This window comes from Sminthopsis crassicaudata, chromosome 1 (assembly GCF_048593235.1).
Source record: "Sminthopsis crassicaudata isolate SCR6 chromosome 1, ASM4859323v1, whole genome shotgun sequence".
Classification (NCBI taxonomy): domain Eukaryota; kingdom Metazoa; phylum Chordata; class Mammalia; order Dasyuromorphia; family Dasyuridae; genus Sminthopsis; species Sminthopsis crassicaudata.
This window is the reverse complement of record NC_133617.1, coordinates 513,117,005-513,133,106: the sequence shown is the minus strand read 5'-3', so window position 1 is coordinate 513,133,106 and position 16,102 is coordinate 513,117,005. Positions and strand designations below refer to the sequence as shown.

The window sequence follows — 16,102 nt, the reverse complement described above, 5'->3', positions numbered from 1 at the left end:
GGGCATGGGACACGTCGTACCGCGTACGGCAGCTTGTGGCGTCAGCGCGCCCGCCGACCGTGTCCATGGAGAGCCGCTGAGGTGCAGCGGGACCTCCCTGAGAAGGGAAAGGGAGGGGAGGAGGAGGCGGAGGAGGCGAAGGAGGGAAAGATGTCCGCTTCATTGGTGCGAGCCACAGTCCGGGCGGTGAGCAAGAGGAAGCTGCAGCCCACCCGGGCAGCCCTGACCCTGGTGAGTTGAGTGTGTGCGCGGCGACTAGGTCCCATCCGGGCTCCTAATGGCCCTTGACATTCATTTCACCTCCATTTCTCCGGGTTATAGGAGAGGTCTCGGTGATGAAGGGAATGACTCCGGAGCCATTCGGGTTCCTCGGGCTGGGGAGAGGGAAAACTTGCCACCCAGAGCAATTGGGATTTCTTGGATTTCGGAACGAGCTAGGTAAACAAGTGTCGCGTCCTGAATCTGAAGGGTTAAAGCGGCTCTGAGGACGAACTACATTTCCCAGCAACCCGCGCAGCCTCAGAACCCTTCGCCAGGCGGGCAAGGGGCGGGGCCTCAAGACTGTTTGTGTTGGTGATCCAGAACTCTGGGGAGCAGTGCGTGGGGCAGCGTTTGTGGTGGTGTTTTTAATAATTTATCTATGCTCTTTTAAAACATTGTCATTGACTTTAATTTTCACCCACACTCACGGAACACTTTGTATAATAATGATGGTAAGTACAGTCAGTTAAAACAAATTTCTTTGACCATGTCTGAAAAATGTAATAAACAGGAATACAGACTCGTCAAAGGCACAAAGATCAGATGGTTCGTTCCCTAACCTTCTCTCCTCTTTGGGCTACTAAAGGACCTACATTTTGAAGATCACATGAAACTGTAAGCGTCTGTAGAGATCATTAGAGAAAAAAAACCCTTAAAGAAAAAAAAGGTCTAGGAGGTAAAGGAAAGGCAGCCGTACAGATAGAAAGTTGGAGAGCCAGGCTTCAATCCAGACGTCAATCATTAATTCCGCTACAGCTAGCTGCCTCCTTTACTGAATGTGCTCCCTTGACTTAACTATAGAAAGATGGGATCTTAAACCCTAAGGGAAGGGAACCTATTATTATCAGTGTCTTGAAAGCTTAAAAATACACACCACAGAAACAAGTAAACATCAAATATGCCTAAACGTGGATAGATCAAACATCCAAAATTCGTGACTTTGGTAGATGGTAATTACACTAGGAAGCACATTACTATTTGGGGGGCATTCTTTTCTCTTGTTTTTTTCCCTTTTGATTAATAAAGAGCTTCCTGTAGACGTTTTTTTGACACACATTAATTCTGAAAATAAGTGACTAAAGGATAACTATAGAACCGAGTTTTTTAAGTGTTAAAATTGAAAGTAACTTTAAGGATCAAATGGAAACAATATTTGTTAAAAACTTAAAACAGGGCCTGGCATATAATAAATGCTATATAAATATGGATTTCCTTCCTCACTCTCACCCATCATAATAAATTTAAAGCTGGAAAGGACCTTCTAGATGATCATAGACAAGGTGATGCACTTGTCCCTGGCTTGTTTCTTTTCTCCGGTTCCAGTGTTCTCTCTAAATTCAAAATTCATTCCTGATTTTTTTTTTTTTAATGCAATTGATTCTTTTTTTTCCCTCCCACATAATACATCCTAAAGACTCCTTTTTCCTTGTGATAAATAAGCAAGCATATTCTGGAAAAATAAAAAGTGGCTCATCCACAAATGTATGCTACTTTCATTATCTGTACCTCTACTGAAGCCTCTGTCTGTTTTTAATTTTTATTTTCTTGTCAATATTTCCTTTTATCACAAATACAACAAATATCCACAAATATGAGCATTTCTCTGAACATGAACAGAAAAAGATTTGATAGCCATAAATTTCCATTATACATAGCTTGGGTGGTTTTTTGTTTTGTTTTTGTTTTGTTTTTGTTTTTTTTTTGCTTATATTTCAAATTTAACATGGTAAATACAATAATGTTCTGTTATGTCTACCCATTTCTAAACTTTCTCATGTGCTCTTTTGGTATTTTAAAATGATTCATTAATGTTTTCTTTCTTTTTATTATCACTATTACTGTCCTGTATTTCTTTTCCACTTTCTCCTAAGCATCCTTACTGCCCAAATAAAAACTTTGCCTTTTAACAAACATAGTCATGAAAAATTCACAGATGTCTGAAAATATATTTCTCATTCTACTTCTCTGCTAAAGAGAAGCTCCCTGCTAAAAGGCAGAACACATGAAGTCTTTTAAGAGTCTTAGAGATGTGATTGAGCTTTATATGGATCATAGACCTTAATAAGTCAAGGGAATGTTGCTGTACAGATAAAGGATAGAAAAGCAGGGATTTGAGTTAGGAAGATCTAGTTCAGATCCTTTATCCTAGACAAGTTACTTTACTTCTCTCAGCTTCACTTTCCTCAACTGTAAAATGGGGATAATAGTATTTATTTCACAAGGGTGTTGTAAGGATCAAATGAGATCAATCTTTCATGGTCGCCTTCCTGTGCTACGCAGGTTTGACCCTGTCATTCCCTATTCAATTCCAATGGTTCCTTATTTCCTCTAGATTAAGTATGAAACCGTGTTTTTTTTTAAAGTCCTTCATCAACTGACCTCCTTTTACACATCATTTTCCTCCATCAGCTTTCCAATTCAGTGACTCTATCCTCAATATTCTTAACACAAGATACTTAATCTTCCAGCTCCAAACATTTTCACTGCCTATAAAACTATGCCTACCTATCTCCTTGCTTCCTTCATGTCTCAGCTGAAATTTCAATTTCTGCAAGAAGTCTTTCCTGATTTCTTGTCTTGTCTTTGAGAATATCTCCATTTATCCTTTCTTGTACACAATTGATTTCATGTTTTATCTCTCCATCGGATTACAAACTCCTTGAGGACAGAAACTTTTTGCCTTGTACTACAAGTGTTTATTACAATGCCTAGTGCATGAGAGATGTTTTAATTAATGGTTATCTGACTTGGCTTGGTTTTACAACATTGTGGTCATTTATAAAGTTATACTAACTTCAGTCTGCCTCAGTTAATACAGATCTCTCCAGTTTTCTGAATCTACCTTTTTAAAATAACATTTTTTAGCAACAATAATCTACTGCATTCACATATTTTTAATTTGTTCAGCCATTCCCCAGTTAAAGAGCCATTGAATTTATTTCCTATTCTTTACTCAAGAGAAAGTTCTACAAATAAGCCTCTTCTCTCTGATCACTTTAGAGTATAAGCTTGGTGTTGGATCACAGTGTGTACTATTTAGTGACTTGGGGACATCATTAAAAATTACTTTCTAGAGAAGCTGGACTGCTTTACAGCTCTAGCTTCTAGCAGTTTTCCTGCTTAAAAATGACTTCATAATGAATCAGTTTTCATCTCATTTGCTGTCCTAAATGTTAGAATTAGTTTGGCTATAGAGATGAAACTGATAATTGGTAGAAATTTTAATACCTAAAAAGGATGACCCATTTCATATAACCTTGCTTTTTTCCCCTCATATTTCTTCCTTAACTTGTCTGTCTGTCACTGATGTCCTTTTCCTTTTTTTCTTCTAACCCTTATAATTCCTTTAAGATATTAATGCCCCTTAACACACATCTCCCCACTGCTGCTTTTAGTGGAATTGAAGAATTTAGATTTGGACTGTGCTTTTCCCAAATCCAAAAAACTATGAAACGACATCATTCAAATACAAATTTCTGTACATATTTTCAATTTCCTAAATTTAGAAATGTATGATATTGATCCAAACATGTTATTTTTATCAGATTTCACCTCTATTAAAAATGTTGGGGGAGAAGAGTGACAGAGACATGAACATAGTGGGATACTTCTCAGTCCACACATTCTTCTATTGGACCAAAGCATTTGTACTTTTTGAATCCAGGATTTTTTTGACTGAGCAACAAACTAGTGGTCTAGCAACAACCACCAGTAGGCCTGAAGCTTGGTTTGTCAGATGATATGTACTATACCTTTTATTTCAGAGCCCTTTCAAAAAAGATGTTTCATTTCAAAAGGGAGGGAACACAGCACAGTAGTTTTATTAATGCTTCTTAAACAGTTTCATGTACAGCTTTCTGCATGTTAATCTCATAATTTTTAAAAGTTAGTAGTTGTTTTTTAAGATGCTTAAAAGACCTTAATCCTTGTGCTACCAATCCAGTGCCTAACAGTGGGGAAAAATGGGGCAGACTTGGACAATTTTTACTTGTGAATACCAAATTAGTAGGTACATTGATACATTGTTGCTAGTAGACTGTTTTCAAAAAATAAAATAAAGTAGATCCAAGCATTGGGTATAGTACTTTAAAATATTTAAGCACAAAATGTGAAAACTGGAATGTAACCAAGTTTTTGTGTGTGATGCCCAGGAGAGGGGAAAGAGGTTCAGACTTGAGTTATTGCTCCCCATTCTGCAACTTAGTAGCTCTGCTTACTCTTGGGTAACTTGTTTCACTTGTGTATCAAGGAAAGTGATTTTATAAATTGTCAACTGCTTTGTAAAATATGAGCTATTATTATGAGTCTTATTGAGAAGCACACTAAATCTGCCCAGAAGGTAAAGTAGACATCTAACTATTTAGTTTTCTTTTGTTTTTCAGACACCAGCAGCTGTGAATAAGATAAAACAGCTTCTTAAAGATAAACCTGAAAATGTAAGTAGGAAATGTATAACCATGAAATACAGATTATGTTGGGAAATTAGTTTACACTTAGACTACATAGGACAATACATAGTGGGAAGAATTCTAGATTTTATGGAGAATACTCTCTCTAGGCTCCCCCTTTTTCTCCTCTATAAAAAAGAGGGGGTTGGAATAAATAATCAAAAGTCCCCTCACCACTGACATCTATAATTTCTTTATCTAAAACAAGTGATATATGTCCAGGTTTGCATCTTGCTTATCTCCTAAATATATTTTGTATTTCATTGTATACTTCTTTTCTCCCACATTAGAATGCAAATTCCTTAAGGGTAGGAGATGTTTTTATTATCCCACCCCCAGAATTTAGCACAGTGCCTGAGACTTAGTAGGAACTTAATAGTTATTGATTGATCAGAGGGAGAAAGAAACTGCCAAGTTAGAAGTGATTTACAAAGACATTTTCAATGTGAATTTTGTCATTCCATTTAAAATCAAGTAAGCTTTCAAAAGGTTATGGAGCAAAAGATAACTAAAAATAATGGGTTTATTTATGTGTTGCTGCTATTAAGTAATATATATCTAGAAAAAGTAAAAATCACATCTATCTTTTGTACCTGACCTTTTAAAGGACCTTGATCCAGTTCATTTGATTCGGAATCTTCACAAATCTATAAAATGAGTGGCAGACATAGTAAAACATGTTCCTGAAAATCAGGAGTCCTGGGTTTTAAGTCTGATTCTACCACTAACTAGCTATTTGCCCTCAGTGAATCTTTTTTTTTTTTTTTAATGCTGATTTTTTTTCATTCTGTGCTATGTTAAATTTACTACAACTATGTAACAACCACATAACAATTCTTTTTGTTGTTTATAAATGTTGACATTAAGTTCATACTTTTTTTAAAAAGTTGGTTGTTGTTTTTTAAGATGTTTAAAAGACCTTAATTCTTCTGCCACCATTCCAGTGCCTACAAGTGGAGAAGAAAGGGGGGGCAGACTTAAATAATTACTACTTTCAATCACTTTCTTTGAAGAATACACTCAGTTTAACTCCATCATATTATGTTTCCCCAAACACTTTCTCCTAATTATGAATAAAACATTTATTTTATTCTTTCCTTCCACATTTTAAGTGGCAATATACTTAATATATTAAGCCTAAAAATACATAGTCACTAAAGTTTGCCATCCTCCAGTGATATTTTTGAAAAAGAACAGGAATTGTTCTTTTTCAAAAATGTAAACAGCTATGCTTTTGATTATTTTCTATTCAACTAGGATTGAGGGATAGAGGAAGAGGAGAAAGCCAAATTATGCAAATTAAGACATTTAAACTGCAATATCATCTGAAGCCCATAGAAGGAACGGAACTTTACATTTAGTTATGATAATACTATGTTTCAGAGTTTTGAGAAGACTAATGTTTTACTATACCTGATTTCCTATTTATAGAAAATGTCAAACTGGAGATAATAAGAAATGTACAATGAGTCATTTTATCATACCCATAAAAAAATTGGAGTATGTAATGCCTTAAACTTTAGGATTGTTTGTTTGCTTTCCAATGAAATATAAGTAGTATCATCAGACTGGTGTACACTTGAAATCCCTGCTCCTGGGGGAGACTGAAGCTGGTGAATCTTGAGTTTGGAAATTCTGAACACTAGAAGGGCTAATGCCAATTGAGTGTCTACATTGAGTACTCACAAATTGAGTATGGTAAACACCCAAGAGTGGAGGGCCTCTAGGCTGCATAAGGATAGGCAAAACAGTCAGGTAAAAAATGCAATAGAATTAGGTTCTAACCCATGAATGGCCACTACACTTATAGTCTGAATAAAACAGGGAAGACCTAGTTTCAGAAAACAACTACACACACATAGCCAAAGATTTTCATATAAGATTATATTCTGTGACAATTTGCTGTACAGCATTATTTTAAATGTCCATATCCATTCCTAATAGTTATTTTCTGTTTGGTTGTGTCTTCCCTTGTGTGATGCAAACTTTGGTTTCAGAACCTAATGTGGATTATTATTAATTCTAGTGTGAACATGAATTGTCCTTCAGATTGTCTTGAAGAATGGGGGCAGAAGAGAGGAAGCTGTGCTTGTGAAACAGGTCAAGGTCTAATCTGGCTGGAATGTGGGGCAAATGAATTCAGAAAAATAGACCAGGAAACTAGAGAATTAGGTTGAGACAAAATCTTAATTTCCAAGAAAATTTTATTCTGCCTAAGCAAAGGGTATGAATGAAAAGTTTTTGAGAAGTGGGGTGAAATGAACAAAGGCATAGATTTATAGGATAGACTGGAGAGAAGAAAGACTGCAGAACAGTTTATAAAAAGCCTGTTGAAATAAATTCAAGTAAGAAACATTAGGTCCTGAACTGGGGTGGTAATGAAGAAAAGGAGACAGGTGGAAGGAGACTTAGTGATAAAATGTAACAACTGTTTGGCTCTCAGGGGAAAGGGAAGAGCATACAAAAAACAGGTCTTAATCCTGAGTTATGGGAAGGATTGTGATACCATTAACAGAAATAGAAAGATTAAGAAAAATATCAGATTTGGGGAAGGTTGTGGGACTTACCAGTTTTTGAAAATGAAAACAAAACCAGAGGAATAGTATGCATCCTCCTTGGGATTATATAAAAAGAAAATTTTGTGCACAAATGTAGACGTGAATAAACAGAAGATACAGAGCAAACAACTGATAAACTTGTGGATGTGCATTATATTTAAAATTTCATTTTCAATTGTAAATCTTTATAAACTTATTCTTGGTTTTATTAAAATCAGGGTTGTTTGTTTATTTTTAAATTTTAAAAGGAAGTGGCCCATTAGAGCAATAGTCCAAAAGGATACAGAATATAGAGTTCTGGGATTGGTATATGTTTCCTAGTGCCTATTCTGTAAAGGTGAAGCAATAGAAAGAGACAAGTTGTTCTCCTAGGGAGAGGCATCCTAGGGGATCTTTTAGGACTTATGATCTCAGGTTTGTTTGGGAGATTATTTTAGTGCAGAGACCATTAGAGTAGACATCAGGAGAGTCTAACCCTGATTCTGCTACTAATTTGATGAGTAACTTGAACAGACTTCATCATCTTTCTGGGTCTCAGGATTTTTGTTTTTGTTTATTGTTTGTTTTTAATGAGAGCTTAAATACTAATGTAGTGGGAATTGGGGTCTATAACACTCACTTGTAGCCCATTTGTGTTGGCAATCCCTCCACTTGTTCTTTAGAACTCATAACTGAGTTCTAAAATAATCCAGGGCATATATGTAGATATTTCTTCATTAATTGCCATTCATTTCATTCAGCAAGCATGTTAACCTAAGTATACCTTGTTCCCCATAAACAGTTGCTTGTATCTATGTATCAATACCCTTAATCTCCGGTTTAAATGTTAAAGTTACTGGCCATACAGTATTTTAATAAGTTCATAACATAAAGACATGAATTATTATTTACAATGTATAAAGACACTGGAGTTGCTTCTGACCATTACTGCAGCTTGGCTTCTCATCTCATTTATATAACTACCATTTCAATTAACTCCAGATAAGAAGCCTCATCTCAAGAATTTCTTTTCATCTTTTTCCTCTGTACTTTATTCTGTCTCTTCAGAGATGATTTCTCACAAAGTATTCTTTATAATGTTTCTTCACCATGTAAGAGTTTAAGGAGTTTTCCCAAGAAAAGTTTTTCTTCTATTTTGTCCAGTTTCACTCAGACTTTCACTATTAATTGTCTTAGGTCTCTCCATAGAGATTCAAACTTCATAGAGTAAAATTGTTATGCTTCAAGTGCTCTTTGTTTTGTAGATACAAGTAAAGTGTCTATAGCCTCAGCAGAGATGTTATACTAACATAATTTTTTTTTTCTGATGACAAATGTTTAATAACTAGTTTAAAAAAAAGGTAACTATAGACTTTTAAGTTTAAACAGCATTATTAAAACTTTATCAGTTTAAATTTATACAGTTAACAATTAATTTATAATTCTCAATATTTAACATTTGCCAGTTACCTAGGTGTAAATGTTTATATTGAAACTTAATTTAAAAAAATTTTTTTAAGCTTTTTATTTTCAAAATATATGCACGGATAATTTTTCAATATTGACCCTGGCATAACTCTGTGCTTCAGATGTTCTCCTTTCTCCCACCCCTTCCCCTAGATGGCAAGCAGTCCAATATATGACTAACATAAAATTAAGAGGAAAAGAAACATTAAAATTTGGGGGGGGGCTTATAAAGTCTTTTTGTAATATAGAAAGATAGTTTATTTTAAGTGCTTTCTTTAGTGAGCAGAATATGATAAACCTTGTAATGAAAAGAAGCTTATTTCTGCTTAATCTTTACACAGAGCCATTTTAACCAGAAAAATAATTATCTACATTTTCTAGTTTACAAATGGATAAATAGATATTAATAGCTGAGTTTTGAGTTATTGTTATCTTAACATGAGAGCAAAATTTATGTCTAAGAAAAAGCACTTTTAAATTCTCTTTCAGGTAGGTCTGAAAGTTGGTGTCCGAACCAGAGGCTGTAATGGACTTTCTTATACTTTAGAATATACCAAGACAAAAGGAGAGTCTGATGAAGAAGTTGTTCAGGATGGTAAGTCATTTCTTAAAAATACTTGGCAATTTGATGTGTCCCCATATCCTATCCTCCTTCACTGCATGAAGCATATGCTACTTCATCTAGTGAGCCAGCTTTGTTGAGCTTTTTAAATAATAAAAAGTCATTTCATTCATCTGCATTTGTCTGCTTTTCTTAGTTTACAGGAAGCTAATGCTTCTCCTTGTGCCCCCATACAACCTTGTTTTTTTGGTTGAAGCAGCAGCCCCACAACTATTCAAATGATTGGTGCTAGTCTGTGCTTTGAGGAAATTCTTATCTTCTTTCTTGGCCTCATCTCTAGGCTTTTATAATTAGGAATTGTAGTGTTTTGCCTGGAATGTTTTATCTCCCAGCTAGATGGCCACGATCTGGCAAAAGTTCCTTTGAAAGAGAACTGAATAATTCTTCACCTTAGGGAAAACTTCCTAATTCTAGTGTGGAACATACGGTATGAGGTGCCCTAGATTGAACATGATTTATATACCTTTGATGCTGAAATTTGGCTTCATTTGCTTGTTCCCTTTATCTGAGGGATGCTAATAATCTCTTGCCACATACCCTTCTTGGGAGTTTTTTCTTTCTTTAAAGCCTAGGGAGTAACAGGTTTCTGAGCCTGCTATTAATGAAAGCAGTTTTTTAAAAATTACTTCTAAAATTTAATTCACTTAAAAGAACTTTCTTGGAACAAACAAGATTTTATAAATAAGATTTACGCTTAAATACAATTTATTCTTTTACAAAGAGAAACGCAACCATACTTTGGTAGCTTTGTATTTTACATGTGCTGTTGTTTCATTACAGTTCCATGATAATTACCAGTATTGTTAAAATAGCAAATATTTAGTTTAACAGTCATTGTGCATGGCTCAGAATCAAACAATGGAATAGCCAAACCTGTTTTGAAAAATAATAATAAAAAGGACATGATACTTGTTTCCTGGGAATATTTTGGTTCTTTTGGTAGGTAAAACCTTCAATCTTTATAAAATTATTAGATTCTGTTCATTTTTAATATCAGTTGAATGCAATGAAAGTAAATCCAAGTTTTACCTGGAAACATCATTGACTTGCTCTTATGCAGAACGCTAGCACCCTATTGTAATTGCTTTTATATATGAATTGTAATATTGGTAAAGAAAAAAAAAAAGGAAACTAACAGAATTTCTAAAACATACACTGACTTCCTGTTTAGCTTTGTAGTTTCTGTTTGAAGTTCACTTCTGCTTTGGTTTGGCAAGCTCTACAAGGATGTTCAGGCATTGTGTAACTTATGTTTTGTTTTCCTTAAGGAATTAGAGTGTTCATCGAAAAGAAAGCACAACTAACACTTTTAGGAACAGAAATGGACTTTGTAGAAGACAAATTGTCCAGTGAATTTGTTTTCAATAACCCAAACATCAAAGGAACTTGTGGCTGTGGAGAAAGCTTTAACATTTGAAAACTCAGGACTACTTTGTCATTAAATACCAAGAATGCTCGTTTTCAACGATGTGGCTTTCTAAAGAAATCATGTTTCTTTCAGGTTCTAAGCCTTGTAATGTATGGCTGCCTTATGAGGAAAATAAAGTTAATGCATTTTGAAAATAAAACCATTGTGTTAAATTCCAGAAAAAAAAAATGGTCTTTGCACCATGTTTTAGGTGACAGATTGAGTTCTAGAAAATTTCTGAGGAGCACTATCCTATTCTGTAAAGAAAAAAATTCTTATTCTGAGTTTATATCTCCATTTGTTTTTTCTCTTAGAACAAATTTTCATTGTCTTTATCTTATTGATTAGATCAGTCTTACATTTCACATAGATGTGCATGTAGTGGATATCTGATAAGCAGGCATAATTGTGGAATGTTTAAATCATTTCTGCATTTTAATCCTTGATTTTTGGCTCTCAAAATTTAGAGGCAGAAAAATCTTGACTCCTGGTGGCAAAGGAATTTGGAGATTTTTCACCTAATCAAATTTGTCATAGCCTTTTAAAATGTTTATCAAAGTTTTCTTCATCAGGAGACCTTAACTTGTAACAGTCATGGTCACTTTGTATAGATAAGGGTGTTTAGGAACACTGAAAAGAATTTGTAGGTGACAATGCTTTCTAAAAGGAAAAATCTAAGGTCTCTAAATTTTACTCCTTGTTCTTTCATTCTGGTTGTATTGCTAAAGCATGAGTCCTAAACGCATTTAGAATTTTAGACTTCTATGGAATCTCATAGGTCACCTAGTCCAGCCTCCAAAAGGCCTGATAAGGTAGGGTGACCTCTCCAGGATCATGGCTTTGAGATCATGGAACTAACTAATGGCAAAGCCAAGACCTGAAGTTTCTTAACTCAAAAGTGGGTTTTTTACTTTGTTACAATGCCTCTTTAAAGATCTACGTCACACAGATTGTCTCTATCTTTGTTCTTAAGCAGTAGAGGGAAGTAAGGATCTGTTTGTCTTGTTTGTAAAAAGAACAAAGTGACCTTTTTAGCTGGTTGGTATGTTAACTGAATTCCTTAGTCCTTCAGTTCATTGGAGTGCTATATTTTCCTTAAGTGACAGAATTTGGTGAAAAAGCTATTTTAATTACATTTTTTCTTTATATCTGCATAACCACAATTCAAAAAGTCAAGGAGGGTGAATAATGGAGCAATCTGAAAATTCTTTAAAAAAAAAAAAAGTATAATTATAGCTGTTGTGCTCCCCTTCAGTAGAATATGGCTGTCTTTTCTAAAGTTTAAAATTTCATTTCTGAATCCTAATTTGTATTGCTGGAAAATTGAAGGAATAGCCTTTTTAAAAAAAATGAACATAAATTAATATTCTTCCCCACAGTTTTCTCTGACACTATTCATTTTATATCCTAGTTCTTGATTCTGCTGGGTTTTGACACATTGAATGCTTTGTTTTGTGTGGTAGTATCTATGCTTCATGTTTGAAAGTTTTAAATATGATTGTCATGTTCATATCCTGCTCACTTGCATCCTGTTCATAGGAACCTGACGCACAACACGCACAAAACTTTGAAAAGTAATATTATGTAAGTGCTAGTAACAACTTGTGTAGTTAATATTATTTTGTTCATCCATTTATAATTTGTGCAATAATGTGTGTAGAAGTCTTTGTTGCCAATAAAATTGTATCATCTGTATAAGCATGAGATTTTCTTTTTTTGAAGGTGAATATAAGTATTGTAGGCTAGGCTAGTAACAATCATCATTCACAGGAGGACAACCCTCTTAATTTTCACCCTCATATCTAGGCTACTTCCTGCCATAGTTCCTAGTTGGATTCCACACCCCGGGATTTCCTCTTTCCCCTCTCATTCTATCCTACAAACAGCACTCCTTCAGCATTCCTCAAAAAAGGTTTTCATCATATCACAGATTGCCTTGCTCAAGATTCTAGCAGCCACAATTGAAACACAACCTCTCCTTCAAAGCTCCCCATCATTCATCAGTACTTTTCACCAGCCTCATTTCTTATTACCTCCTTATTCAGACCATCTACTCAGCAAGCTGATTTTGGATCTTCCACACAAGTTCCCTCCCTGTCTTTTGAATGTGCCATTCTTTCTACCCAATAATAATGTTTATCATATCTGACATTAAAGAGCATTTATATCTGTTGCTTCTACTGAGTTTCATGACATCCCAGTGAGGTAAGTGCTATAAGTATCCTCTCCACATTACAGGTGAAACAGCTAAGGCTCCAAAATTATACCAAAGTGCCACCTAGGGTGAAACTAAAGTGTTTTCAGAGGTGAGGCAGTTGAACCACATTACATGATTTTTTTGATCCATTTCTGGGATCTGATTCTAAAAGTCTTGGGTGCCTTGTTTACCACCTTTGAGATTCAGCTTAAAACCATAATTTCAAGAAATTTTATTTTGCCTACCTAAAATCACTCTGGGCCATTGGGTATACTTTGTTCTCAATATGTATAGTCCATAATATATTCATTTGAACTTGACTTATTGCTGTGGCCAGAACTGCATATTTTGTGGTTGTACTTTATATACTATGTGATACTTGGTAGGCAGAAGAAAATTTTTGACAGACTAATCTTCATTCTTGGTAATACGATCCCTGGAACAATGAAAATCTTGATGACCTGAACCTCAGCCAAGGGAATTACATTAATTTAGTCTCAGTCCTCTATCACTTCTCATTTTTTAAAATCAGCATCCCATTGCAAACCATAACAGCTCTCTCTCTTTAGGAGGATATCTGATGCTTTGCTACACTGATTCTTTGATGTATTATATGATGAATTCTCTTAATTGCTACGTATGGTAATGCTTAGAAACTTGCTAATCATTCCAAGAACTATTGGTTCTTGGTTCAAGAACCAATTGGTTCATTTTAATTCAAATTAACAGATTTTTAAAAAAATAGCCCTTCATTTTCAAAATACATGCAAAGTCTTCAACATTCACCCCTGCAAATCTTTGTAGTCTGAATTTTTCCCTCTTTTTCCCCCCATCCCTCTTCCCTAGATAGCAAGTAATCCAATATATATTAAACATATGCAATTCTTCTACACATATTTCCACAATTACCATGCTGCACAAGAAAAATCATATCAAAAAAAAAAAAGGAAAAATAAGGGGGAAAAAAAGTAAGTAAACAACAAAAAAGGTGAAAATACTATGTTTTGATCCACATTCAGTCTCCAGAGTTCTCTCTCAAGATGGCTCTCTCCACCCATTCTATTGGAATTGGCCTGAATCATCTCACTGTTGAAAAGTCATGTCCATTAGAGTTGATCAACACACATAATCTTGTTGTATACAAAGTTCTACTCATTTCACTTAGCATCAGTTCATGTAAGTTTCTCCGGGCTTTTCTGAAAAAATTCTGCTGATCGTTTATTATACAATAATAATATTCCATCACATCCATATACCATAACTTATTCAACCATTCTCCAATCGATGGGCATCCACTGAATTTCCAATTCCTTGCCACTACAAAAAGGGATGCTATAAACATTTTTTGCACATGTGGGTCCTTTTTCCTCCTTTATGATCTCTTTGAAATACAGACCCAGTAGAGACACTGCTAGGGCAAAGGGTATGCACTGTTGGATAGCCCTTTGGGCATAGTTTAGCAGATATTTTTGAATTTTGTATGCTAAGGATGTAGTTTTTTTGGGGGGAAAGCGCTCTGTACTTTATTATCAGTGTGATATATCAAAGTGATTCCATCATGGCAGATGGGAACATTTTTGTTTTGATATGGGGGTAGGATTCACATTGATCTGGAAGATTTCCAGTATTTCCTGTTGAGCAGGAAGCAACATTTCTTATGGTTTGAGACCTGAGAAACCAGGAAATTCAGGAACTTGTGAAAACACTAAGCTGCCTAAAGGCCTGGATGAATTTATATCTGGATTTAATTTTCAGTCTCATGTGATTCATCCTAGAACTAAACCATTTGTCCTATTATTAATTTGGTTTAAACTGATTACATTTCCACCACTGAACTAAAAGAATGATGCTCTTTGGAAAATATTTATAAATGCTCTTTAAATGAAGCCAGCTAAGACTTATGGCCAGATTATTCTTTAAAAGTCTGGATGGAAGAATTTTTGAATCCATACAAATGTGTCTAAAATATAAGGTCCTCAAACTGACAGTGTGATACTTAAAGTGGGGCAAATAGAAATTGCACTTGCTGTTCCTTTCTTTAAAGACAAGTTGGGCTCTGATGTGAGTAAGGACCACAATATATATGTTTTTAGAACACCCACAGAAGGCCTGAAATATTCAAACACAGATAAACATAAAAGCTAATTGATTTGTGTTGCCAATTCTCATGACAACAATAAGTAATATTTCTATATTGCTTTAAGATGTACAAAGTGATTATTTCACTTAATTTTCACAACAATCCTGTGAAAGATTCTCATTTAACAGATGAGAAAGCCAAAGCTTAAAGGAGCTGTAAACCCAATAATGTCAAAGTTTTAACTACTTTAAAATTTGAAAAGATAACATTTTCTGTTTCTTTTTTTTTATTCTGAACATAAACATCAAAAGAAGAAAAAACTATTTCTAGACATCTTATTTTGATGAAGGCAACAGGAAAGGAATAAAAGAGGATTTTATACCATTAAAATAACTTATGAAACATTTACAATCTAAAAGCACTTTATGCATATAATTTAATTGATCCTCACAGAAACCCTGTGAGGCATATTATCTATATTCTTAAGGTCAAAAAACAAAACCCCAACAGTTAAGAGAAGCTGTGCCCAAAGTCAAATAGCTAATAAATTCCAGATCTGACTCTATACCACAGTCTCAACAAGAACCACAACAAAAATCTACCTTTTAATTCAGTTCTAGAATTTCTAAATCACTCTGTGGGGATACAAAGACAAAAAATGAAAACACTTTTCTACCCACCAGACCTGTAAGAGCCTGAAATGTACCAGAGAGATGCAACATACTCAGATAAGTTAACAAGATAATTTCAGAGAGGGAAAGCACTAACACACTTCTAAAAAGCAAATCCTTTTGCCTTTAGGAGGAGATACATTCCAGGTACAGATAATGGAATGTTTTGGCCAGCAGAGATTTCATACTTGGCTACCCACAAGCACTTCCCAGTGTATCCTGTGACAGACACAGGGAAACTCATAGTCTAAAGAGAAGAGAAAAGAGGCTAGGACAAAGCAGTAAGAGATGCACATTCACAGATGGCATAACCAGAGGAAGAGCTAGCAAAGGAAACTGAAGAGTGGTCAAATAGAAAGGAGATCTAGAAGAGCAGACACACAAAACAGGAGTGTGTGTGTAGAAAGTGAT

General features: G+C 34.9%; 1 protein-coding gene across 2 annotated transcripts; it reads left to right on the top strand.

Annotated features, from left to right (window-relative positions):
• Positions 1 to 4: 4 nt before the first annotated feature.
• Positions 5 to 12,438, top strand: ISCA1 (iron-sulfur cluster assembly 1). 2 transcript variants are annotated; one of them, XM_074281662.1, is made up of 4 exons: positions 5 to 231; positions 4,644 to 4,697; positions 9,203 to 9,308; positions 10,604 to 12,438. In XM_074281662.1, exons 1-4 carry the CDS (start codon positions 151 to 153, stop codon positions 10,750 to 10,752), a joined length of 390 nt encoding a protein of 129 aa, XP_074137763.1. In that variant the 5' UTR covers positions 5 to 150; the 3' UTR covers positions 10,753 to 12,438. The 2 variants fall into 2 exon arrangements, with proteins under 2 accessions (XP_074137763.1, XP_074137764.1); XM_074281663.1 differs by lacking the exon at positions 5 to 231 and adding an exon at positions 389 to 713.
• The last annotated feature ends 3,664 nt before the right edge of the window (positions 12,439 to 16,102 follow it).